This window comes from Oncorhynchus mykiss, chromosome 15, assembly GCF_013265735.2.
Source record: "Oncorhynchus mykiss isolate Arlee chromosome 15, USDA_OmykA_1.1, whole genome shotgun sequence".
NCBI classification, from domain to species: domain Eukaryota; kingdom Metazoa; phylum Chordata; class Actinopteri; order Salmoniformes; family Salmonidae; genus Oncorhynchus; species Oncorhynchus mykiss.
The window spans coordinates 57,946,761-57,973,955 of record NC_048579.1 but is presented as its reverse complement, the minus strand read 5'-3'; the positions used below and the strand labels follow the sequence as shown (position 1 = coordinate 57,973,955).

At 41.2% G+C, this 27,195-nt stretch overlaps 3 protein-coding genes and 1 pseudogene across 3 annotated transcripts; 2 read left to right on the top strand and 2 right to left on the bottom strand.

The window, feature by feature from the left end:
• Positions 1-2,339: 2,339 nt before the first annotated feature.
• Positions 2,340-4,725, bottom strand: LOC110490417 (transcription factor Spi-C-like). The gene is made up of 5 exons (XM_021563800.2): positions 4,083-4,725; positions 3,841-3,928; positions 3,533-3,636; positions 3,273-3,372; positions 2,340-3,071 (listed from the first exon to the last, which is right to left on the bottom strand). Exons 1-5 carry the CDS (start codon positions 4,083-4,085, stop codon positions 2,572-2,574), a joined length of 795 nt encoding a protein of 264 aa, XP_021419475.1. The 5' UTR covers positions 4,086-4,725; the 3' UTR covers positions 2,340-2,571.
• Positions 4,726-8,891: 4,166 nt separating this feature from the next.
• Positions 8,892-14,376, bottom strand: LOC110490416 (bcl-2-like protein 13). The gene is made up of 2 exons (XM_021563799.2): positions 14,204-14,376; positions 8,892-10,129 (listed from the first exon to the last, which is right to left on the bottom strand). Exon 2 carries the CDS (start codon positions 9,926-9,928, stop codon positions 9,155-9,157), a length of 774 nt encoding a protein of 257 aa, XP_021419474.2. The 5' UTR covers positions 9,929-10,129; positions 14,204-14,376; the 3' UTR covers positions 8,892-9,154.
• Positions 14,377-17,191: 2,815 nt separating this feature from the next.
• On the top strand, positions 17,192-21,573 carry LOC110490415 (V-type proton ATPase subunit E 1). Its single transcript, XM_021563798.2, has 10 exons — positions 17,192-17,348; positions 17,452-17,511; positions 18,178-18,243; positions 18,513-18,622; positions 18,888-18,954; positions 19,076-19,165; positions 19,573-19,641; positions 19,745-19,839; positions 20,015-20,102; positions 20,365-21,573. The coding sequence occupies exons 2-10, from the start codon at positions 17,479-17,481 to the stop codon at positions 20,425-20,427; spliced, it is 681 nt and encodes a 226-aa protein (XP_021419473.2). The 5' UTR covers positions 17,192-17,348; positions 17,452-17,478; the 3' UTR covers positions 20,428-21,573.
• A 2,485-nt stretch (positions 21,574-24,058) lies between these two features.
• On the top strand, positions 24,059-27,153 carry LOC110490764 (annotated as a pseudogene).
• Positions 27,154-27,195: the final 42 nt, after the last annotated feature.

Sequence of the window (27,195 nt, the reverse complement as noted above, 5' to 3'; positions counted from 1 at the left end):
GTCACATACTTCTGTCTGTGTAAAATCTCACACAGCAGGCCTAGCTACTGCTAAAAATCTATAGACTAAATCAAGTCAGTCTTCAAATGATTGATGATTGAATTGATGATGATCTAATTGATGATTGATATTTACAATAGATTACAGTTTTTCATGTGAAAATGTGTCCTTTACAGTTTTCCCTGATGGCACTTCCGCAAGGCACTCAAGGTCAGTCTGCTGAACTGATAGGTCAGTTTCTTCTTCACCTTGAAGATCTCTCCAGACTGGGTGTAGTTCCTCAGCGCCCTGGACATCTTCTGGTAGGTCATGGGCCTCCTGTTGCCTTTCCTCTGCCCCCAGAGTGCTGCTACCTGTTCCTTGTTCCGGGAAGAGAAGCGGAACCCTCCGTCTGCTGCCACTGGCACCCAGGAAACGCAGTGGGCCATGCCAAGGTTCTCCAGCATCTCAAACAAGAAGTGAAACAGACACACCTTTCTACCTGTAACCACAGTAACAATGATAAGATAGAGTGGAGCGGTTAACAATATCCCATCATAATTGATAATAAAAATCCCTTTTTGAGATGACCAGCTGTGATGGTGTTCAGTGGTAAAGTTGTATGTATGTAAAACGTACAGAGATAAGCGGTGTATGGGACCATTGTCCTTTACAGTTAAAGGCAGGTCTCTTTAGGCATTGGTCCCTCAGGGCAGCATGAGCTCCAGTGGCAGTATCTGCTAACCACAAAAAGGGAAGTTGCCTCTCTCACCAGGTCCAGTGTGGTGTGTGGGTGCTGGTCTTGCTGGCATAGTATGTGGCAATGTGTGGTCTGTCCCTTTCTCAGGCGGTGTAGTGTTGTTTTGGTCCAGTAGTGTTGTTGGGTAGCCACCATGTGATTGCAGGGCCTGAAAAACACGTTTTTTTTAACCAACTGAGTTGTATGACTGAGACAAGCAGAACATCGCCCAATAAACTATAGCCATATACTGTGTATCTTTCACAGATCAAAGTGCTGTCTATGACAGGCTGACCTAAGCATCATGGGGAGGCTTATATCATTGAATGCGTACCTTTTCCTCATGGCACCAGTGATCACAACAAGTTTCACCAGAGTTTCCTTCCATTGTCACTGGTGTAGGCAAAGCACAGACACCTCCCACTGCAATAGTGTAGAACAAGAGGTGGCATTAAAAATATACAATAATCCATTTATTTGTGTGATTCATAACGCTAATAGAGAATTACCTTTTTCTCTGCCATCTCCAGTGCCCTGTCTGTAGTGTTCCTCCAGAAAGTCCAAAATCACCTCCAGATCTGTCTGGTTGTCTTCGAAAGAATTCGGACAAAGATAACCGGTTCAAATTGCACAGCACTCACACATACAGTTCAGTTTGAAAGTGTGACATCAATATACATCACTGTGCAGTTATCCTTAAGCTTATAACCGTCTCATATTTACCATCGTTGCCGGATGCACGTAGATTGCTGCAGTCACAGGTCCTGATCCCAGGTTTTTCACAGAGTTGTGTGTTAGATGAAATGCATGAAGGAACTGTGTGACACCCAGGCTTTTATTATGCCTCCGCAACATGACAGCCAGTTGGGGCTGCCTTGCTTATCGCCTGGCCTGCACTTCTCACCACAACTACCGTAAATAAACCTTCACCACAGGAACAATGACCACCACCAGAGAAGCACTGTCTCCCAGGACTGACCACATCCTCACCGCTGGGCAAGATAAGAGCAGCCATGGGCTCTCTTGACAGGAAAACAGCACTTATCACAATGGTTTGCCTTTTGGGATAGCGATACACCTTGTGTTCATGTCTTACAGAGTGTGGATTGATGGGGAATTGTGAGTGAGGGGTAGACAGTGTTATTATTGCCGTTGCACAAGCAGACATATTTGGCTCATTCAACAAAGTTCATGGTTTTCTCTTTTTTTTCCTCTTTTTTTCCTAGGACACAACAAGGATGGGACACTTGTTGGAACTCATGACATTTTCGCCATTGTTAGGTAAGCAAGAATAGCACGGTTATGTAGTCAGTGTTGAAGTCAGTGTTGATGCAGTGATGAATAATTCATTGCCTAAAATAAAACCATATACACAGTACAAACACAAATGATACAAAAATGATTTATTAAAATACATCAATGTGTGTGAGATACAAAGGATTTAAATTCATTATTTACAAAATGACATGCAGTAATACATGTTCTTATTTGAATCCAACATTGTAGTTATTTCCCTTTACATGTACAGTACCCACACCGAAGGCTTGTAAACTGGTTCACAGTTCTCATAGGTAAAAAAAGTTGATATATTTTCATTATTTACATATTCAATGATCCACAATACCTGATCAATGGTCATTACATTTTCTTTTAAATGGCATAACTAACGGAGAGTAAACATTTTTACATTTCTTTATGTTTCGTTACGTTTCCTGACCCCCATAACACAATGGCTGCATAACAAGGCCCAGTTGTAGGCCCCCGCAGAAGAATGAGGGAGTAGCCGTATGAATTGACAGCTAGCTAAAGCAGCTTTTAACCTCTGTTATTTTCCACAGTGACATTACCTGAGTTCACGCCTTGGTGACTGTGGATGAAGTGAAGCTTGTGGCAAGATCACAGTCTCCCTGGAGGGAGTAATGTCCATACCAGTTGTGCCAGTCAGGTGCAGCAGCAGAGCCATAGTAAGCCTGTTCAGCTGGGGCATGTTGCTGGTGGAGGAGCACCTCCCGCCCAGGGTGGCCAGCCCCGGGGTGCCCGGCGGGGGGAATGACGTGACTGATGCCCCCAAGCCTCTGGATGATCGACGGGTTGAACTGGTAGGTGAGTTTGCGGCGCACCTTTACGATCTCGCCCGTTCGGCTGTAGTTGCGCAGCGCCCGTGCCATCTTCTGATAGGTCATGGTCTTGCGGTTGCCCTTGCGCTTGCCCCAGCACTCGGCCAACTTCTCTTTGTTCTTGGAGATGAAGTGGAAGGTGCCGCTGCCACGGTCCGTCCACTGGATGGAGTCAGCCGTGTTGGGATCGCCCAGAGCCTCATGCAGGTACTCATAAAGACGCAGCTTCTTGCGACCTGATGAGATGAAAAGGTTGACTTTAGTTATAATAAAATCATAAACAGGCAGAGATTCAGTTGTAACGATGTCAATTTGATACTTGCCAATCAAAAATCTGAGGTAGTAGAAACATGTTCAATTCCAGCATGTGTAGTTGTGCTCTGACATCTCTTACAGACATTGTCAACACTCATCGCTGATGGCCAAACACTGCTCACCTTTGCCGCTCCTCGGTGGCGGTGCGATGGAGTAGAACTGGGGGTAGTCCATGGTTACAGATGGACCCAGTGAGCCGTAAGGAACAACATGAGGCCATGACTGGCAGGACGAGGAGAGACAAACTGGTCAGGTCAGTCACATCCACATGAGACATGACACATACATGTACTGTAACCTTACATCACAGTTGTGCAAACTTGGAGAAGTCAGTCAATAGTACTATACTGGTAAAACACAACCACTTGTTCTGTACGCTCACCGTCTGCTCATTCCAGTCATATGGCCCTGGCACATCAGAAGGGTGGGTGATGGGGTAGCAGCACATTATGCTCGATCGCATTGGAGGCTCAAAGTACTTATACTCTAAGTAGAGGGAGAAAAATATAGTCATTGAATAGTCTTCACTGCCAGAACCAATGAGACTAAAATGTATTGAATAATTTTTCTGACATGCTCAATACAAAAAAAATATTAACAATAATGTCCGTGCCTAATATAATGATGGTGATTGTTAGCGTTCAGATTTAAATCTGGTTTTCTGGAATGAGTTTTGAAGTGTAAGTTTACCTGTATCACAATACGGATCGTCAGAGTGCCGTTGAATCACATCAATTGCATCCTGGAAGTGCTGGTTGATGTCATTATCCAGTGAGCTCTAGGAAAACATCAATAACATGCAATCAACTACAATGTCGTAATTAGGAGAAAAGTTAAGCTACAGAATGAATAGGAATAAATGCCTTATTCGAAAACAACATGGAATGTATTTAAAATTAAACTAAATTGATCTTCAATCCGTCATGACTCACCATTTTGTATATTTGAGTGTAAACTTCAGACAAGGCAAGCAGTGTCTGACCACTGTCTGTGTGAGATGGATGTACTTGTGCAGGTGTATATATAGTGGTGTAAGCCCCAATATTCACCTTTCGGCTAAAACAAAGTGTCAGATAAAGAGATTGGTCGATTTAAATGTGTCAACGTCAATTCGTGGTTGGCAACACTTCTCTTTTTGGAAGAGCAGATCAGATACACCTCCCACAATCACTCTTTCACACTGTTACTAGATCAGATCACATGAAGATCACATGAACAACAATAACCTCTCTTATGACTTAATTTATCCAGGAATATCTTCCAATAGCATTCTAATTAGCATTTCTGGGTAGATATTAATTAACATACATATTGTCTTATCATAAATGCTCTTCAGTAAATATAGACTTTCCTGTAAATTGAAATCTGAGACCCTTGAACTGCTGGGGGAAATGTGTATATAATTTCCATTATATCTTCTGTGTTTTAAGTGTATTGTCTGACGTGGCTAACACTTACAGAGCCTATAGAAAGTCTACTCTCCCTTTCACTTTATTTTCACAATATGATGCGCTAGAAAGTGGGGTTGAAATAGATTTCATTGTCATTCTTTGTCATTGATCTATGCAAAATGCTCCATAATGTCAAAGTCAAAAGAAAATTCTACACATTTTTACAAATTAATAAAATTTAATAACTAAAATATAGTCGTTGCATTTCAAGCACATATTCAAATACAAAGACCAGGGAGATTTTTGAAAACCTAATAAAGAAGGTCAGTGTTTGGTAGATGGGCAACAATAACAAATCAGACATTGAATATATCTTTAAGCATTGTCAAGTTAATAGTAATGCTGTGGATGATGTATTAAAGCACCCAGACACATCAAAGATGCAGTCGTCCTTTTGAACTGAACTGAGGACAGGAAGGAAACTGCTTAGGGATGTCACCAAAAGGCCATTGCTGATTTTTAAAACAGCTACAGAGTTCAATGGCTGTGATGGGAGAAAACAGGATGGGGTCAACGTTGCAGTGATTCCACAATAATTACCTAAATGATAGAGCGAAAAGAAGAATAAAATATACAGAATATGCATCCTGTTTTCAACAAGGCACTAAAGTAATCCTGAAGAAAACAAACACAGCAAAGGAATACACTTTTGGCCTAAATGCAATACCTTATGTTTGTAGAAAATCCTACACATCACTGAGTAACTGCCTCCTTATTTTCAAGCATGGTGGTGGTTGCATCATGGTATGGGTATGCTTGACATTGGCAAAGACGGGGATGTTTTTCAGGATGAAAATAAACAGCATGGAGCTAAGCACAGGCAAAATCCTAAAGGAAAACCTGCTTCATCTGCTTTCCACCAGACACTGAGAGAGGAATTCACCTTTCAGCAGGACAATAGCCAAGTCTACACTGGAGTTGCTTACCAAGAATACAGTGAGTGTTTTGACTTAAATCTGCTTGAAAAACTATGGCAAGACTTTAAAATCGCTGTCTAGCCATGATCCCCGATACCTTGACATAGCTTGAAGAATTTTGAAAAGAATAATGTGGGAATATTGCACAATCCAGGTGTGCAACGCTTTTATGAGACTTTCCCAGAAAGAGTTACAGCTGTAATCGCTGCGCGAGGTGTTTCTAACATGCTTTGACTTAGGGGAGTGAATACTTATCTAATCATATTTTTCATTCCTCTTTTTTTTTAATTAAATTTTTCTTCCACGTTGACATTACAGAATATGTGTAGATCGTTGACAAAAAAAGTACAATTCAATAATTTTTTTATCCCACTTTATAACATAATAAAATGTGAAGAAAATCCAAGGGGGTGTAGATTTTCTATAGGCACTGTATCTGTAACCAAACTGCAGTCATTGACATCAAGTGATAAAAACCCTATTAGTTTTCCATTCTAAAGCCTGAGTATAAGCTCCATGTAGCCTTTAGCCCATCTAGCCTTTTTTCATAGTTTTTTCACATAAGTTATTATGGACACACGGGATGGCTCCTGATCTATCAAAAGTAGTGAAAAGTGTTGCATCATGTCTGGTAAATAGTTGATCTGTATTTCAGTAGATTAGCAATCTGTTGGTTTTAGAATTGATACAATGTTGCTGATTTATCCTGACGTGTAATGGATATTACTGTATGCCTAAGGCAAACACAATAAGGTGTGCATGATGAGTGTTGATTTCAGCAGGAGACTGAAAAGTAAATGATTAAAAACCATACTTCCCTAATTCTAATAATGGAATCATCTGCACCTGTTAAAACCTTGTGTAACGTGATTGCACCCTCTGAACCACTAGGGATTGCTAATGTACTCACCACAATAACAGCATTTGTTGATTTCATTTTCACCCTTGATACTTCAAAGCATTAAACAAACTAGGTGATGATAAAAATAATAAAAATACAATACATAAGTACTGTAACTATAACTTGCTGTGAGTCAATTACATAGATTGAACCTTTTTGAGATGATTAACATAATTATTAAATATTTCAGTAAATCAATGTGGGCCACACCATATGGTCACTGTTGCAACCATATGTTGTACAGCTATCACAATTTTTTATAAATAGATATGTGTTGCTTGACTGGAACTGTGGAACTGATCTATGCATTATGTCATAAAAGCTATCGTTAATGATTCATAGTTCAAGTATAAGTATTTGTCTTGTCCGCAAATCCCAACTCCTCCCTCTCCAAATAAACAAGGGATTTTTGAGAAGTTCATTTCTTAGATGCTGCCAACATACGTTTTAAATATCAACGGATTGACTTCTGAAGTTCCCCTTTCAGGTTCGCTGAGTGTGAATACAGCGGTGATCTTGCCTGGATGGGTAGATTAAAAGATTATGGACACAATGCAATAAAGATGCACAGATTATATCTATCCGTATCCCTAGCCTACACAATGGCATATACTGTAAAACCGCTGTCTACACTCACTGAACTAGACCATACATTTACATTTATGTGTGTGCGTGTGTATAGATGTGCGTGTGCTTGTGTGGGGTTTTCTCTCGGTGACTAGCATTGCTCGAATGCTAGAAACCACAGTACCTAAACGTTCTCCCCCTCTAGCTTTCTTTCCATTGCACACATTAACATGGTCAAACTTCTGTCAAAAGTCAAATATAAATCAAAAACAACAACCATGCAACCAATAATGCAGGCTCCCTTGACTCCCTCTATTTACTAAATGTATTTGTATAGATTGTGATCAAGTACATGTTTTGATTACAACATCACAGCTATAGTTCTAACAATTAACCCATAGCAGGAAGAATGGGGTTGAAATATTTACCTGAGAGCGTTCTGTGCGTGCGTGGGTGTGTATGAGTGCGTGTCTGTGCCAAGGTGTTTACATTTAATCATAAAGCAGCCATGAGGGCGCTTTATCTCTTCAAACAAAGAAGCATTTTTCTTCCCCTTCTCTGCAGGCTCTATTGAAAAGGTCTATTTATATCAACACCAATGAGGGAAGAGCAGTGTAACCGCAACACGGTCGACACCTATTCAACTTCTTTATTTACTGGCACTCAATGAAAATCAAGAAGTACTAAAGCCACTGACACAGATTAGATCTGTGGAATAAAGTTTGTGAGGCAACAGGGTTGTAATACTATATCAGTGAGATCATGTTATGGTCAGGGCATATATTTAGATTATGGATGTTGAGTTTCTTTTGTTATTTTGTATCATTTTTTGTTCTGCAAGAATGTATTTCTCTCTCACTATATCAAAGTAACTGTAGATGCCACTGGTTCCTATTAACGGAGAATGAATGAATTTGAGACAGTCAATGTCAACAGTGTAGATAACGTTTGGCTTGTGGTCCAACATGCATAGAGAAAATTTAATCACATGTACTATATAGAAAATAATGTGATGTATATCTCTGAGATTGTTTTAGATATCATTTCAAATGAAATAATACAGAATTAATAACGTAATTTCTACTCTTTCCATTTGAAGTTTTAGCCAGTGAATCCATGGACATGGAAATGTGAACATGAGTCACTTATAATTTATATCCACAACAGGAAAAACTGTTCCACACATGGCCACTAGGAGGTAGTAAAGACACATCACACCATGTCAGAAAACTATAATAATACATCTAATTTAGTCAAGCCTTCAGTTCAAAGAAAAAACGGTATATGTATGTACTTCATAGAAAGTGTTAAAATGTATTACTTTTTATAACAGAGCGAGAATTAAGGTTGGGAATGTTTCCCAGAAAGTAACCATAGTGTGTTTCACAAGGAATAAAAATGGCAAAGGGACATTTGCTTATCAAATCTATTTCCCCCACACCGGCCAATGTCGGAAAATATTGGAGCAATCTGAGTGCATTCAATTCTCTAGGGCTTGCAGAATACCTTTATTGATCTGCCATGTTAAACCGGAAATCCATCTCTACAGTGTGTAGACAGCAAACTGAGCACCAGAGGGCAGTGCAGAGTCATTACTGTAAACCCAGATATCCACACCTGCTACATAAGCTTTGGCCCTTTGCTGATTTGTAGCTGAGTCACTATACAGATGAATATCCACTAATACATTTGATAAAAAACTAACATAGTCACTGAGTTTGCCCACAGTGACACAGAACAAGCAATTATACAATACCCCTTGAAGTGGATCAACTATAGTCATAATTAGTGTGTGTGTGTGTGTGTGTGTGTGTGTGTGTGTGTGTGCGTGGGCGGGCGTGCGTGTGTGCGGTTTTATTTTATAGTGCATTGACGGGGACAAAAAATAAACAACAAACAAAGATCTGCTTTTTCAGATATTTTAAAAGTGTAATTTCCTGTGAATTTACAGAGAAACCAAAATTCTTGCTCTTCCAAATCTCCTGAGCACTTCCGTGAACTGAGGTAGCACAGGAAATAGATAAAAAATGCAACCAACCTTCATAATACTACATAGATGCAAAGAAATGCATTGTGTAAAGTCCAGTATGTACTTGGTGGAATAGTTTAGAGTAGATTTGAAACGACCTGGGTTATATGGCTGCTGGGGCTCACAGGTTAGGGGTTTGCTACTTTCTGCAGTAGGCCACAGCCCCATAAGCTAACACTCCCACAATAGCCACCATTGCAGCGCCCCCACACAGCAGCACAGGTAGCTCAGTGGCAGGGAGCCATGTAGCAGGCTCAGCCTCTGTCTTCTCTGGCGGAACCTCCTGCATCACTGGTGGGATTTCCTGTGTCTCCTGGGCAGCGTGGAGCGAGACCGAGGACTCTGGTTGGCTGTTAGTTTGTCTCTCATCTGGTGGCTGTGGTGCTCCTGGTCCTAGGACCGGGGGAGGGTGGAGCTGCTCCTGCATAGAGTATTGGAGTTCTGAATGTAACTCAGCTAGTGTAGGTATTGAGGGGACAGGAGTAGAGGAGGCAGAGGGGGGCTCTAGCTTCCAAACTGGCATGGGCATAGAGACGGTGGTGGCGTGGGATACTTCAGCAGGCTCCTCTTGGACAAATAGCTCCTCAGCCACAGACATCATTAAATCCATAGTCTCTTGGTGGTCAGCTGACACCTCAGATGAAGGTAATAATTCCTGGGTGTCCAGCTCCTCTTCCCTGAGCTCAGCCAGTTCTCTTTCTCCCCCAAGCACACTCATCACACTGGCCTGCAGCTCCTCCTCTTCCCCCAGGCTCCCGTCCTCCTCCTCCTCCTCCTCTGCCAGCATCTCCTCCTCCTCCCGCTCTAGGTGGACCATGTCGGAGATGGAGGAGTGGTTCTCGCTGTGCTCCTCAGCTAGGTGGACCACTCCGTCGCTGCTGTCCAGGCTTTTGGTGTCCTCTGTGTCCATCATGTCTCCCACGGTGGACCAGGACTCTACCAGGCTGCTCTCTGTCTGCCAGGGGCCAGACCCGCCACTGTCTCCCTGGCTCAGCTGCAGCGTGGCAAGGCCCAGCCAATCAGGCTTCTGCTCTCCAGACAGGGAACTGACCTCACCACTGTCATCCCCTCTGGACACTGCTGGGACCTTGCCCTCCAGACTGAAAACCGGCCACTAGAGAGACACAACAGACAACCAACCATTAACATGAAAACATAAAATCAACAATAAATTAATCAACTGTAGTGAGTTGAATATAAAACCTTTATAACTACTTAATAGTTGCTAGAACGATTGTGTGTTTTAATGACACAGAATCTCATAGGGTCTGTTTCTGCTCTCTTGCCAACTACTTATGGAATTGTTTGGCTTGAAAATGGCAGCAATAGAGTTGGCAAGAGCACAAACCGATTTGGGACTAGGCTATCTCATAGCTGTGGTCCCTGGAAAAGGTTAACCAACATATTAGAAGATGTCCTTCAGTGACGTGGACCGATCAAGTTCTGTGTGGAAAAAGTAGCACCCTCTGTTCCGTGTTGCAGCATTCTTTTCTATGTATAGCCTGGCCCTCACATGTCTGACTATGTATAAGCCCTACATATGTATTTCCATTTCAGCCAGGAGCGGAAGCTATTCCAGAGATTTCACATGACGTGACGTGTGGTCGAGGGTGGGGATATAGAGGAGAAGGGATTTTTACAAACCCAGCATGAATGGAGTACTGCAGTTGTGTCATTGAAAATGTCTCACACAGGAAAACAGAGGACACAACGCATTGCACTTGCACAAAACATTAGAGGTCGAAAAATACAGTGCATTCAGAAAGTATTCAGACCCCTTGACTTTTTCCACATTTTGTAATGTTACAATCTTATTCTAAAATTGATTCAATTGCTTTACCCCCTCATCAATCTACACACAATACTCCATAATAAGCAAACACAGATTTTTTAGAAATGTTTGCTAATTTATATAAAATAAAATAAACTGAAATATCACATTTACATAAGTATTCAGACCCTTTACTCAGTACTTTGTTGAAGCACCTTTGGCAGCAATTACAGCCTCAAGTCTTCTTGGGTATGACGCTACAAGCTTGGCACACCTGTATTTGGGGAGTTTCTCCCATTCTTCTCTGCAGATCCTCTCAAGCTCTGTCAGGATGGATGGGAAGCGTCACTGCACAGCTATTTTCAGGTCTCCAGAGATGTTCGATCAGGTTCAAGTCCAGTCTCTGGCTGGGCCACTTAAGGACATTCAGAGACTTGTCCCAAAGCCACTCCTGCGTTGTCTTGGCTGTGTGATTATGGTCGTTGTCCTGTTGGAAGGTGAACCTTCGCCCCAGTCTGAGCACTCTGGAGCAGGTTTTCATCAAGGATCTCGCGGTACTTTGCTCCGTTCATCTTTTTATCGATCCTGACTAGTCTCCCAGTCCCTGCTGCTGAAAAACATCCCCACAGCATGATTCTGCCACCACCATGCTTCACTGTAGAGACGGTACCAGGTTTTCTCCAGACGTGACGCTTGGTATTCAGGCCAAAGAGTTCAATCTTGGTGTCATCAGACTAGAGAATCTTGTTTCTCGTGGTCTGAGAGTGTTTATGTGCCTTTTGGCAAACTCCAAGTGGGATGTCATGTGCCTTTTACTGAGGAGGGACTTCTGTCTGGCCACTCTACCATAAAGGCCTGATTGGTAGAGTGCTGCAGAGATGGCTATCCTTCTGGAAGATTCTCCCATCTCCACAGAGGAAGTCTAGAGCTCTCTCAGAGTGACCATCGGATTCTTGGGCACCTTCCTGACCAAGGCCCTTCTCCCCAGATTGCTCAGTTTGGCTGTGCGGCTAGCTCTAGGAAGAGTCTTGGTGATTCCAAACTTCTTCCATTTAAGAATGATGGAGGCCACTGTGTTTTTGGGGACCTTCAATGCTGCAGATTTGTTTTGGTACCCTTCCCCAGATCTGTGCCTCGACATAATCCTGTCTCGGAGCTCTACGGACAATTCCTTCGACCTCATGGCTTGGTTTTTGCTCTGACATGCACTGACAACTGTGTGACATTATATAGACAGATGTGTGCATTTCCAAATCATGTCCAATCAATTGAATTTACTACAGGTGGACTCCAAACAAGTTGTAGAAACATATCAAGGATGATCAATGGAAATAGGATGCACCTAAACTGAAAATTCAAGTCTTATATTGAAGGGTCTGAATACTTAAGGTAAATAAGGTATTTGTCATTATGAGGTATTGTGTATAGAATGTTTTTAAATTCCATTTTAGAAAAAGGCTGTAACGTAACAAAATTTGTAAAAAGTCAAGGGGTCTGAATACTTTTCGAGGGCACTGTATTCCCCCAACACCCACTCCTCACCCTCTTATTGTCCCCTTGTCTTTCAGTCCATCATTTCCATTTAAATGCCACCTGTATGTAATTGTTCATTCCTTGTATATTGAAGATTGAATACATCTGTCCTTCACTGAGTGACCCTGATTAATCATTATGGATGCATGTAAATCTCATCCCAGGCACAGAGTCAAAACACTGAGATCAAGTCAGAGCTGTTTATTACATAATGAAAAAGCATAGAACCACAGTGGCAGAGGACATAGAGGTCACCTTTATCCATGTTTACGATAAATATTTCCTGATTTGATCAACATTGAATGATCAAACAGCTCATGCACTTGTGCCGTGCTACTTGTGTTCCTCTGCACGGTTACAGAACGCATTGTGTGTTTGTCCTGAGATGGACTGTCTCTGAGAGGCACATCAGCAGAGACCGTGGATTAAATATCTGTTGGCTAAAGCTGAGTGTAAGCTGTAAGCATGCCGAGAAAGCTGCCCTCTCTCTAACATCGAGGCCTGCCAGGTGTATGTTACTAGGCATTTTGGCACAAGGGGAACCAGTGACATGGTGATCACACTCTCCCTGCAAGGCACAGAGCAGACCTATAGGCAGATATCCACAAACGTGTTTATGTGGAAGGTTATTGTACAGTACCTGTTCTAAAGCATATTAATTGCTAAATCTGTCCAATAAGACTCATTCACTCTTTGATTTATAGGTTTCCAATGATCCACCCCTGACAATGGCTTTTAACCCCCACAGAGTTTAATTAAAACAAATCCCTATAATGTGGAGTCCCACTCCTTTCCAGACCTGGGTTCAATTACTATTTGAAATCTTTCAGATACATTTAGTGTTTGGTCTTGTCTGTCTGGAGTGCTAAATGGACGAGGTTTGCACGTTTGCGACTATTCTATTGGCTCCATTGCGCCAGGAAACTTCGATCAAACCCAGATAAAGTATTTGCAATGATTTCAAATAGTATTTGAACCCAGGTTTGTTCTCTTCCCCATAGTATCAGATACCCATGGTACTGATGTCAGAGACTCATGGTCATGATATCAGAGCCCCAGAGATAAAAGGTCAGTCTGAATGTCAGACAGAGGAAACGAGACATTCTCAGCCCCTCGTGAACCATCTGATGATCTTATCCGATTGGATTTCTAGAAACAGACACATGACAACAGACACACACACGCATGTGCACACACAAACATATACACAGGGACGTACGGACACAGACACACACACTCGAGGAAAGGCCGCACAGAAGCTAGTATTTTCTGATGTCAATGACAAGTTAGCTGGACACAAGACTTCGAACATAGTCCTGCCCCTGTTGATTTAATCAGTTACTCATGACAACCACCAAACAACACCCGGAGAAACAGACTTCTTTACGTTGACAGGTGGTACACAAGGTTAAAACCTCTTGGAGTTGTGCCCTTCATAACATCAAAGAGCTCCATGATGGCTGATATAAATGGCTTTTATATTGGTTTAACAAAGCAAGCTTTTACAAGGCCCTCTCCCCTCAACTACATATATTACTACTACTTGTGTGTACTATTATGTCCTACTAATACTACTACAGTAGTATACACTCACACACCACAATTCCCCTAAAACTGGGCTCTCCAACCCTGCTCCCAGAGAGGTACCCTCCTGTAGATTTTTCGCTCCAACCCAAGTTGTAACTAACTTGATTCATCGTATCAACCAGCTAATTATTAGAGTCAGGTGTGCTCGATTAGGTTTGGAATAAAAACCTACAGGATGGTAGCTTTCCAAGAACAGAGTAAGGGAGCCCTGCCCTAAAACAACAACAACAAGATATCCTGTGATGCGGCCTTGCATTCCATTAATTAAGAGCAGAATAAAATAAGTGTCTTTCTTACCTGGCTCTTCTCTGTAAAGTGTTGAAAGTTGTAGGTGAGAGACAGATGTTGAAATAGAGTAAGAGACGTGCACTCGGACAGAAAGTCAGGGCTGAGGACACAGCGACAGAGAGGGTGACATACACGCTGTAGTTAGCAATGGACTACCAGCTGCTCCACAGAACACAGGAGCCTACCCCCCCCCCCCTCTCTATCTCACTCTTCCACTCTCTCTCCCACTCTCTCTTTCTCCATCCCCTGTCCAGTGCCCAGACTATGACATAACAGTTGGCTACAATGTGGCCATGCATGTTTTATGGAGGGAAAAATAAATATATTCCATTTGTAAGAGGCTGCTATAGAATTGCAGCATGCAAAGTGATTGAATACTTCATCATTGTGCCAGCTTGGTAAAATAGCTCTGCCTTCTATTATGCCTATTGTCTTGCACTGGGTAGACATAACTAGCTGTAAGTCAGTGAAAAACCTCTGAGTGGCATAATAGTTAACAGTACAGAGGAGGCAGAGAGGGTAGTGCTGTCACAGGCAGTTGGCCAAAGTTTTCTGACACACTTCCAGATGGCAGACAGTCATTCACTGTTCTGTAGAAGGAAAGAATGCAGACTGAGTCATAACCAGAATAGAAACTCTGTGCTATTTTTATGGAATTCCTCTAACCCTCTAGCATCATCTACTGGCAAGCACCATGGTCTGCACCATTGACTACATAGTCAGTCTGCAGCGTGCAAATGTTTTCCTGAGGATTATTACGAAAATCCTTTAAATAAATATTGGTGGGAGGGGCTACAGGAGGATGGGTTCATTGTAATGGATGGAATGGAATAAATGGGACAGAGTCAAACATGTGATTTCCATATGTTTGATGTGTTTTATACCGTTCCTTTCATTCCATTCCAGCCATTACAATTAGCCCATCCTCCTATAGCTCCTGTCACCAGCCTCCACTGATGTTGACTTTATCCACAATTGATTTCCTTCTCATTTTTATCATATTAGCTACAATTATGTATCAAATAATTTAACATATTAACATTTGAGAAAACATTTCAGTGAAAAGTCCATGCTTGACAGCTTTATTTAATTGAATACACGCATTCAGAAAGTATTCATACCCCTCGACTCATTCCACATTATGTTGTGTTACAGCCTGAATTCAAAATGGATTAAATATATGTTTTTCTCTCATCTACGCACAATACCCCATAAAGACAAAGTGAAAACATGTTTTTAGAAATGTTTGCAAATGTATTGAAAATGAAATACAGAAATATCTAATTTACGTAAGTATTCATACCCCTGAGTCAATACATGTTAAAAATAGCACAGAGTTTCCATTCTGGTTCTGACTCATTCTGGATTCTTTCCTTCTACAGCACAGTGAATGACTGTCTGCCATCTGGAAGTGTCTGCCTTTGGCAATGATTACAGCTGTGAGTCTTTCTGAGTAAGTCTCTAAGAGCTTTGCACACCTGGATTGTCAATATTTGCGAAATATTCTTTTTTAACATTCTTTATGCTCTGTCAAGTTGGTTGTTGATCATTGCTAGACAGCCATTTTCAAGTCTTGCCATAGATTTTTCAAGCTGATTTAAGTCAGAACTGTAACTAGGCCACTCAGGAACATTACATGTCATCTTGGTAACCAACTCCAGTGTATATTTGTGTTTTTTTTTACCTGTGCCCAACACTATTTTGTTTATTTTTTATCCTAAAAAGCTCCCTAGTCCTTGCCGATGAAAGGCATACCACAACATGATGCAGACACCACCATGCTTGACAATATGTATAGTCCTCAGAAATGTGTTGTGTTGGATTTGCCCCAAACATAACACTTTGTATTCAGGACATAATGTTAATTTCTTTGCCACATTCTTTGCAGTTTTACTTTAGTGCCTTATTGCAAACAGGATGTATGTTTTTATAATATTTGTGTTAGTATTGTGGAGTAACTATAATGTGGATCCATCCTCAGTTTTCTCCTATCACAGCCAGTAAACTCTGTAACAGTTTTAAAGTCACCATTTGCCTCGTGGTGAAATACCTGAGCGGTTTCCGGCAACTGAGTTAGGAAGGATGCCTCTATCTTTGTAGTGACTGGGTGTAATGATACACCATCCAAAGTTTAATTAATAACTTCACCCTGCTCAAAGAGATATTCTGCTTTTTTTTATATTTACCCATCTACCAATAGGTTCCCTTTTGTGCGAGGCATTGGAAAACCTCCCTGGTCTTTGTGGAATCTGTGTTTGAAATTCACTGCTCGACTGAGTGACCTTACATATAATTGTATGTGTGTGATATAGAGATTAGGTAGTCATTAAAAAACAATGTTAAACACTATTATTGCACACAGAGTGAGTCCATGGAACTTGTTAAGCAAATGTTTACTCCTGAACTTATTTAGGCTTACCATAACAAAGGGGTTGAATACTTCCTTTGAAGTACTACTTAAGTATTTTTGGGGGGTATCTGTACTTTACTTTACTATTTATATTTTTGACTACTTTTACTTATACTTCACTACATCCCTGAAGAAAATAATGTACTTTTTACTCTTTACATTTTCCCTAAGACCCAAAAGTACTCATTACGTTTTGAGTGCTTAGCAGGACAGGAAAATTGTCCAATTCAGGCACTTATCAAGAGAACATCCCTGGTCATCCCTACTGCCTCTGATCTGGCGGACTCACTGAACAAACACAAATGCTTCATTTGTAAATTATGTTTGAGTGTGAAAGAAAATGGTGGCGTCTGGTTTGCCTAATATAAGGAATTTGAAATTAGTTATACTTTTACTTTTGATACTTAAGTACATTTGTGTACAAGTGACTTTCACTTTTACTTGAGTCATTTAGGTATCTTTACTTTTACTCAAGTATGACAATTGGGTACTTTTTCCACCACTGTTTATTAGATATTTTACAAATGTATCCACTGCACTCACTCGTTTTTGTTAATATATACCCCTAATTTAACGTAGCAGGCATGATATACAGTGTCAGTAGTGTCTGCTCATCACTCGTGTTACTGGTGGGTGAGACCGGAAGTAAACATCATGTGACGTTGAAAATCAGCTGATCCAGCGTAGACGTCTTTAGTCACGACTACAACGATTAATCCATACATTCCTGGCTGTATTTCACTGGTATTTAATGAATTGATTGATACATCGCACTAAAGGATTTACAATATTGAAAACCATGTTGCATTTATTGTATTTATATCACGGTGTTTATATGTTATTCAAGGAAACAAGATACTAGACTGCTGCAACCATGGCGCTCAGCGATGCCGACGTTCAGAAGCAGGTACATTGCAATTACAGCCTTTTAACCTTAATCCAACTTCTGCTATATTGAGGCATTTTTCCTTTCCAATTATAAATGTTTGCAACTGTATATTTGTAAGGAGCATAATTGTGATTGTATTATGCCAAGGTTGTCCTTGAAAATAAATCAGAGATACTTCTACTAAAATACAATCACAATGTCTAGTATAATTAGGATGTTTAATTGTTAATACATTTAATTGAGACATCTAATTGCACAATACATTTACTCAGTGCTGTATTTGTGAGGTAGAGATGCAATATATGGTCACATGATGGTAAAACCCATGGTCAGCAGAGGAACTTGAGTGATCCTGGGTGTCTTGTCTCACCAACCCTTCTCATGCACTGTATATAAAGTAGAATAGATTAGGAGGCTTCATAATTACATTTCCCTCTGTAGTTTATGGTTTAGAAACATGTTTTGTTAGATGAAAATGATGAAACAGAAATGTAAGCTATATACATTCCACACAACATGGTTGAACCAAAAGAGAGGTTAATTAATGTACAGAGCAATGAAGCTTTCTAAGTCTGCCTCTTGACTCTCTTCAGTATGAAACATGACTTGGAAAGCATGCCTAATGTGGTGAGTCTTATACTGTCAAATCATCTCTAATTCACGCTGTTCTATCCCCCTGTATAGATCAAACACATGATGGCCTTCATTGAGCAGGAGGCCAATGAAAAGGCAGAAGAAATTGATGCCAAGGTACAGTGCTTATTCACAAGTGACTGGCATAGTTCAACACATACACAGTGTGTTTTCAGCAAACACAAACTCAAAAGATTTGCATAGGCACGTTCAACTGAAATAAGAAAGCATGATCACTCCCCTAAGACATGAGAATTTACTGAATTAAAGCAATCATTTTAGTACCTTTTAACAGTTCTACTGGTTCAATGCTTCTTAAAATGTATCCTCATAAAGACAGGGCCTCCTCATTGCATGCTCTGAGTGACAAGTGTCTCCCCCTGCAGGCGGAAGAGGAGTTCAACATCGAGAAGGGCCGTCTGGTGCAGACCCAGAGGTTGAAGATCATGGAGTATTACGAGAAGAAAGAGAAGCAGATCGAGCAGCAGAAGAAAATGTTAGTCACTCTTTTTCTTTACAGCTCAGGCAGTGTTGCTGCTAGTCTCTCAGCTCCCTCAGAGACTTCCTCAATCTCTTCTTTCTCTGACGAGGAATTTGTCTGACACACAACTTCCTTTTAAGTATTCTAAATTTGAAGTCACATTCAGCAGCTCATTCATTGTAACAAGCACAGTATATGTTACAGTAGCTTTAACTTACAACTGCTTGGACTTGTGATGTGGTCCTGTGCCACAGGTTTACTTACCTCTCTTCCTCTGCAGTCAAATGTCTAACCTGATGAACCAGGCTCGTCTGAAGGTATTAAAGGCTCGCGACGACATGATTTCAGTAAGTTTAATTTGTCTTGGCTGGAATATTGTTTTGTTCAAACACAGCCAGAGGCATGATGTTCTGCTACAGCAATGCATTCCATGTAAATAATAGGCTAACCCTCAATGTGTGCACTCAGGAAATGTTGAGCGAGGCGCGTCAACGGCTGGCCAACGTAGCCAAGGACCCAGCCAGGTACCCAGCACTGATGGACGGGCTGGTTCTGCAGGTGAGGCCTTTTTTGTAATAATGCAATACTTGTCACTGACACAGTTTTAGTGTTTTATTGGGTTTCCCATTAGCTATTGCTAAAGCAGCAACTACTCTTCCTGGGGTCCACACAGAACATAAAACATGACATAAATCGACAAGAACAGCTCAAGGAGAACGACATGCATGTAAAATAAGACCAATAGAACACAACGCTGAGAGCAACAGAAAGAACTATTACTCTAGGCCTACATTCATGTTACATTTTACATTCAGTAGCGTCTATCAGTTACACTCATGCAAACATGTCAGTATGCATTGACATAGGCCTGCATGTTGTTTAGGTCAAAGGCATTGTGCGGTGAGTTTCACTTTATTTGATGCAACTGTTTTGAATGTGTCTGTCGCTCTGTTGTTTAATATTAGGGTTTCTATCAGCTTCTTGAGACCAAAGTGACCATCCGCTGTCGTAAACAGGACCTGCAGGTGCTTCAGGTTAGAATGATCCTTTTCACTTGGTAACAGTTCAATGTTGTTCTAAGTGTATTTCCTTGTATACAGGGTTGATGCATGATTCATATGTTGTATTCCTATTCAGGCGGCTATCCAGAAGACTATTCCCAGCTATAAAGCAGCAGTGAAGAACAATATTGAGGTTCGCATCGACCAGGACAACTTCCTGTCTCCAGACATGTAAGAGGACAGTCCCTTGTCTCAATGTGAACCCATTCATTTCAAATAGGTTTTTACTTTGAATTAGTATTGATTGATTAACACGTTATTGAAAATAATTGTCTTCTGTGGTCTTTCTAAGGTGTAAGTCAAGGGTTCATGAGTTAATTCAAATATGTTTGTGTGTGTCTCTCAGTTCTGGAGGTATTGAAATCTACAACGCTGATGGGAAGATCAAGGTGTCCAACACCCTAGAGAGCAGACTGGACCTCATGGCTCAGCAGGTAAGGGCACAGGGACAGTCTCTCAGGAACTATAGTGGCACTATGAACAGCTAGCACATCTAGTTAATTGACATTTTCCCAATATAAACAACCAACAGTGTGAATATCCTTGCATGAAGCTATCGGCTTACCAAGATTCCTTAGATGTATACACTGTGTGAAGTTTTGCACATGATTGTACTGCAAATTCTCAGATATAGTTTGGCCCTGTTTTTCATGAGGTTCAGCTTGGCACTAATCCAGTGTCTGTCTTTCTGCTCAGATGATGCCTGAGATTCGAGTGGCTCTCTTTGGTCAGAACCAGAACCGCAAGTTTTTGGACTGAGTGTCTCCACCCATCGTCTTGAAGAGGAGTTTTATTTATTTTTGTTGTGTGAAAATTACCATTGCTGTGTCTGTGAAGAATTCCAAAAACGCAGTTAAAAAATGGAGAAGGCACCGTTTTGTCATGTATTATTGTATTTTTGTGCATCTTGGGACAGTATAAAAGTTGAACTTCATTGCAGATGTGAGTAGGAGGAGCAACTTTTGCACAGTGGTAATAGATCTGCTGCTCCCCTTGGGATCTTGGTTTACACACCGCAGTCATCTTTATTATGATTGGCTGGACAGTAATCATTTCAGTCTGATTGGATCAGGCTGCATGAGAGAAATAGAGTACCACAGTATGAGTCATAATTCCCATAAAACCTAGCAGTCAAACAAGGAAATGGTTCCAATCGTTTTTTCACCATACATTTTTCCCATATGGGATTTTTAGAAACACTCATAAGGGCTGTGTTTCATGGAGGCTTACCCTGGCAGGACGTTTTGATAACTGTAAATCTCTCTAGGACAAGGTGACTTGTATCAATGTATTAACCTAAAAAAAAAAATGAAATTCAAATGTGGCTATAATAAAGAACTACAAATGCCATGATGATCGGGACGAGACTGCCGAATCTAGGCAAATGTAAGAATCTCGGATTTGAGAGTAAATAGAGCTGAATATATTGATAAATCACCTTGTCCCAGAAATGTACATGGTTAACAAACCGCCAACCCATGGTAAGCCTACAAGAAATACAGCCCTTATTGTAAGTGTTTCTAAAATTACCTAAGGGGAAAACATGGTGGGGAAATTATTGGAACCATTTCATTGTTTGACTGTTAGGTTTTATGGGTATTATGACAGCTCCACTGTGGGAGTCTATTGTAGCCAATGCATCTTGTATCGGCTCCTTATTTCATCTAATAACATCTTCCTCTCATGAAAAAATATTATACAACATTGCATAGAGCATTGACTATTTGCTCCCATCTATCACAATTTAAATGAAGTGATGCTGGAAAAACATTGAAGACCAACTATGTCCTTGTTGAATCCAATTAAGTTATTGATATGTCTTTGCTGTTGTATCATGAAACAAGGAAGGGTCAACATTTAAGAGGTTATTGTGAAAATGTTATAAAGATTAAATCGATAGTATCAGTTGCCGGCTCTTTTTTGACTTACACCGATTTCTCTATCGTGCCACATTTTTTGGTGACAGGAGTTGCACTATAGTCTCTTATTTATTGAAGTGAATCATCCATGGCCCCTCCAGATAATCTCATGACATGCTACATTTGTGGTCTGCATTCTGCTGACTAGCAACAACCATTAAACAAGTGGGTATACCACAATGGTATTGTGAGCCCGTCAACTCAGACTAAATAGCATAGTACTGGGGTAGTTTATTGAGAGAGGTTTACACCCTTAAGAAGAAAAAAGTGAATAAGGGAAGTGTACAATACTTTGCTTCTGTTGCTTTTCATTTGTAAGTATGCTTTGTTAATGTAAACGTTGGTTGCATTCAATTGTTTGATTCAAATTGTATGATTATCTGAACATTCCTGTTCAGTGCTGTGTTTCATTGTTCTTAGAAATCCAATTTTATTTGCCACATACACGTGTTTAGCAGATGTTATTGCGAGTGTAGCGAAATGCTTGTGTTTCTAGCTCCAACAGTGCAGTAACGTCTAACAATACACACAATCTAAATTTAAGGAACGGAATTAAGAATAAATATTTTGATGAGCAATGTTGGAGCAGCATAGATTAAGATATAGTGAAATAGGATAGAATACAGTGTATACAGTTGAAGTCGGAAGTTTACACACACCGTAGCCAAATACATTTAAACTCAGTTTTTCACAATTCCTGACATTTAATCCTAGTAAACATTCCCTGTCTTAGGTCAGTTAGGATCACCACTTTATTTTAAGAATGTGAAATGTCAGAATAATAATAGAGAAAATGATTTATTTCAGCTTTTATTTCTTTCATCCCATTCCCAGTGGGTCAGAAGTTTACATACACTCAATTAGTATTTGGTAGCATTGCCTTTAAATTGTTTAACTTGGGTCAAACGTTTCAGGTAGCCTTCCACAAGCTTACCAAAATAAGTTGGGTGCATTTTGACCCATTCCTCCTGACAGAGCTGGTGTAACTGAGTCTGGTTTGTAGGCCTCCTTGCTCGCACATGCTTTTTCAGTTCTGCCCACAAATTTTCTATGGGATTGAGGTCAGGGCTTTGGAATGGCCACTCCAACACCTTGACTTTGTTGTCCTTAAGCCATTTTGCTACGACTTTGGAAGTATGCTTGGGTTCATTGTCCATTTGGAAGACCCATTTGTGACCAAGCTTTAACTTCCTGACTGATACCTTGAGATGTTGCTTCAATATATCCACATATTTTCCTACCTCATGATGCCATCTATTTTGTAAAGTTACCAGACCCTCCTGCAGCAAAGCACCCCCACAACATGATGCTGCCACCCCCGTGCTTCACAGTTGGGATGGTGTTCTTTGGCTTTTAAGCCTCCCCCTTTTTCCTCCAAACGTTATGTTTGTGGCCAAACAGTTCAATTTTTGTTTCATCAGACCAGAGGACATTTCTCCAAAAAGTATGATCTTTGTCCCCATGTGCAGTTGTAAACCGTAGTCGGGCTTTTTTATGGCGGTTTTGGAGCCGTGGCTTTTTCCTTGCTGAGCGGCCTTTCAGGTTATGTCGTTATAGGACTCATTTTACTGTGGATATAGGTAGCTTTGTGCCTGTTTCCTCCAGCATCTTCACAAGGTCATTTGCTGTTGTTCTGGGATTGATTTGTACTTTTTGCACCAAAGTACATTCATCTCTAGGAGACAGAATTTTGCAATTCTACAATTCTTTTTCTGAGGTCTTGACTGATTTCTTTTGATTTCCCCATGTTATCAGGCAAAGAGGCACTGAGTTTGAAGGTAGGCCTTGAAATACATCCACAGGTACACCTCCAATTGACTCAAATGATGTCAATTATCCTATCATAAGCTTCTAAAGCCATGATATCATTTTCTGGAATTTTACAAGCTGTTTAAAGGCACAGTCAATTTAGTGTATGTAAACTTCTGACCCACTGGAATTGTGATACAGTGAATTATAAGTGAAATAATCTGTCTGTAAACAATTGTTGGAAAAATTACTTGCACAAAGTAGATGTTCTAACTGACTTGCCAAAACTATAGTTTGTTAACAAGACATTTGTGGAGTGGTTTAAAAATGAGTTGTAATGATTCCAACCTAATTGTATGTAAACTTCCGGCTTCAACTGTATATATATATATATATGAGATGAGAAATGCAAAATATGTAAAAAATTAAGTGACTGTCATATTCTTTGTCGGAATGCTGGTGAGTTGCCGCCGCTCTGATTTCAAAAAGTTCTCCCCGGCTTTATGTAATAACACAAATTCCTGGGATAATAATGTAAGAAATAATACATAAACTAAATATTGTAATGTTTCCTAAGAGCATGAAGCACGGCAGCCCTATCCGTTGGTGCTATTTTCTCTTGCAGCATCAGCGTATAGGTTTACAGTAGTACCTTGTGTTCTAAATTACAATTTCTGAAAAAGTCTTTATTCATTGTTGAATAAAATGTAATATTTAGTTGAATGAGTGGCCTCCTCAAGAAGGATTTCCACAGCCGCTTCTTCCAACCTCCAATGACACTGCAGGACAAGGTGGTTTTGCCCTCTAGAGGGAACTATAACATCACCCTCCAGTTGGCAGCTGTGATGTGCTGTGTTACAGTATGTGACGGGACCCCGGACCCCAGTAAGAGGGAGACGATGTTGCACCAGGAGGCCTCCAGGCAGACAGGAGGCCGTGTGCAGTTGACAGGGGCAGAGCAGCGGCTCGACACAAACCTTCACAAGCTAAAAGAAGAAGAGATGGCTGCAGCCCAGTTCCCTCCTGCCATTCACTTCTTCAAGGCACGGCGCCTCATCCATAGGAGTCCCATCTTTAGCCTGCTGCAAATGATGCCCAAAGGTAACACAGTAATACAGTCCCACCTCCCTACAAATCTTTTCCATCGATTTATGTATGGTTAGTACATTCTCTATGCTGGGTCACAGGGGCAGCCCCCCACATCCACAGCTCATCCCTGGTTGATTGGCTGGTGAAGAACATCACATACAGGCCCCATTGTTACATCTGCTTCACATGGGGCAGGTCTGTACGGTTCGTCTTCTCTACCTGATACTGCCTCTACTGGCAACTGTTGAAGACCTTGAGAGCCAACATGGCGGATCCTACAGACAGTCCACTATATCATCAAAGCCAAGCAATACAAATAGGCGTCTGTGAATGAACACATGTAGTAGCAAAAAGACAACTTTCTTATTCATGGAAGGGTAGTTTATCTTTTTGGATGTTTTTCCAGCTTGATGCAAAACCTCACACTATCCAATGATGATCCAAACACTACCTACCCGAGCCAGGATGCAGTGTGGGAGAGGTTTGAGATGGCATTCGTGGCCATGGCTGGGCTGGTCAGCTACGCTCCTGTGTTTAAATACTTTCTCTACAAGGGCTTAGAACAGCTATTTCATGACAACATCACGTTCCTGGAACTAAGAACTGGGCTATCAAGGGTTCGTACTGTGGACCTTAATTGAAAGTATATTGGGAAATGTAGTGGGCTGGAATTACATGTTACCTAGGCTATTTTAGATAGCTATATTTTTTTTCTTCCCCCAAGGGTTTTTGGAGTTTTGAACTGTTTTTATTCTGCACATCCTGCAGAAATACGAGCTGGAAGCAACCATGATAAAGCCTGGTCCCTGAGGACTTATCAGGAAGGCACTCACCAGTTTGTGGCTGAACACCCTGGCTTTCTGGGAGCTCAACTCATCATTTCTGTCCCTAGGTACAGTACAGACATAATTATTTATAATCATTTCGGACACTCTATCTGTGCTTGACTGAGCTAGCATGTTGCAATGGAAACAATAGAATGATTGGCACTGCCCTTGTGTGCACCTTAGGGTTCTAAGTGTGTCTGATGTTAAAGCAGCTGTAAAAGAGGCCATTCAGATGCAGAAGGATTTCCCAGAGTTTGTTGCAGGATTCGACCTGGTGAGAATTCTTTTGAGGGGTAGAACCAATCATTATGTCCACTCATTACTGAAAATAAATACACAAACAATTTCCTGATTTAATACAATGTTTACAAACGTATTTATTACATTCCGTCTATTTGACATACCTTGTAAAGTGAACTGTTCTTTTGTGGTTTTAGGTTGTCAAGCTCTCGACCTGCAGAGCTTGGAGTCACGCTGCCATACTTCTTTCATGCAGGAGAGACTGGCAAGCATAGGATGATTGATTTAAAACAATTGTGTAATGAACAAAAACAAATCTACGGTATCTGCATATTAATGTGATGCACTTATAGTATAACGTGTGTGTGTGTGTGCACGCATTCATACGTTCGCAGACCATGAGGGCACTGAAGTGGATGAAAGCATTCTGGATGCCCTACTGTTCAACACCACACGTATTGAGAATGGGTGTTAGGTATGCGTAACTGGCTGTAAGGGAGTCAGGCACAGGAGAGCATAAGTTGGGCAGCCAAAGGAGCCTTTTATTTCGGAGAACAAAACACAAAACACAAGGCACTAAGAACACTAAACACAAAATGGGTTGACATAACCCAGCGCAAACCAGTCTAGCGTGCACATACACGACAACTCCCCACACAGACATGGGGGGGAACAGATGGTTATATACACGTCTAATACTGAGGGAATTGAAACCAGGTGTGTAGGAAAACAAGACAAGACAAATGGAAAAATTAAAGGTGGATCGGCGATGGCTATAAAGCCGGTGACGTCGACCTCCGAACGCCGCCCGAACAACGAGAGGAACCAACTTTGGCAGAAGTCGTGACAATGGGTATGCCTTGGCACACCACCCACTGGCAAAGGAGCTCTCCAGGAAAGACAACGTGGCCGTGGAAGTATGCCCCATCTCAAACCAGGTAAATGCCATTGTCTGTCAGTACTCATCATAATATTAACTAATTCCCATTGGTTAAATAAAAAAGCTGCACTGTAGGGTATTTCAGTTTGATGACAGTAAAGTTAATCTTAACTGTAACTCTAGATTTCTCTGTGTCAGTTGTCATTAGTCCATTGAGTTAAATCAGTGTTGCCGTCCCTGAATCCCTGTGTGTCAATGGCCAGGTGCTGAAGCTGGTGTCCGACCTAAGGAACCACCCTGCAGCTGTGCTGATGTCTGAGGGCCACCCCATGGTGGTCAGCTCTGATGACCCGTCCCTGTTTGGGACCACTGGACTTTCCTATGACTTCTATGAGGTGTTTGTGGGCATCGGTGGCTTGAGGGCTAACCTGGGCACTCTCAAGGAGCTGGCCATCAACTCCATAAGGTGAGGTCAAGAGTTGTTTAGAGAATTTCAATGTAATAGTATTTCATGTATCTCTATGGTATTACCTCTGTTTGCTCTGGATAATAAGTGTTTCATCTCTCATGGCTGTTAACATAGCTAGCTAGCGTATGGGTGATTGGGTTCGGAGACTACCAAGTTCTTAATTTGTAGTCGTGAAAAGTTTGTTTGACAAAGTAACCACGAATCTACCATAGATATAGCTCACTGCCATCACAGTTGAAGGAGAGAGGGCTGGCCATGTGGCAGAGGCCGTGGGATAAATTAATCTCTGAGAACTCATACAGTAATCCCTGAGCAGTCAAGGACGGGACTTCTTCAAAACCAGAATGATGTAAA

What these genes read in the sequence shown, in the direction of transcription:
- LOC110490417 (XM_021563800.2), bottom strand. An exon ending in CGATCCGTATTGTGATACAG is followed by an intron (nt 3,637 to 3,840) that starts GTAAACTTACAC and finishes CCCTCTACTTAG; the next exon opens with AGTATAAGTACTTTGAGCCT. An exon ending in ATGACTGGAATGAGCAGACG is followed by an intron (nt 3,373 to 3,532) that starts GTGAGCGTACAG and finishes TCGTCCTGCCAG; the next exon opens with TCATGGCCTCATGTTGTTCC.
- LOC110490416 (XM_021563799.2), bottom strand. Translation starts at nt 9,928, where the DNA reads ATGATGGACACAGAGGACACCAAAAGCCTGGACAGCAGCGACGGAGTG.
- LOC110490415 (XM_021563798.2), top strand. Translation starts at nt 17,479, where the DNA reads ATGGCGCTCAGCGATGCCGACGTTCAGAAGCAG. An exon ending in ATGCCGACGTTCAGAAGCAG is followed by an intron (nt 17,512 to 18,177) that starts GTACATTGCAAT and finishes CCCCCTGTATAG; the next exon opens with ATCAAACACATGATGGCCTT. An exon ending in AACTTCCTGTCTCCAGACAT is followed by an intron (nt 19,840 to 20,014) that starts GTAAGAGGACAG and finishes TGTGTCTCTCAG; the next exon opens with TTCTGGAGGTATTGAAATCT.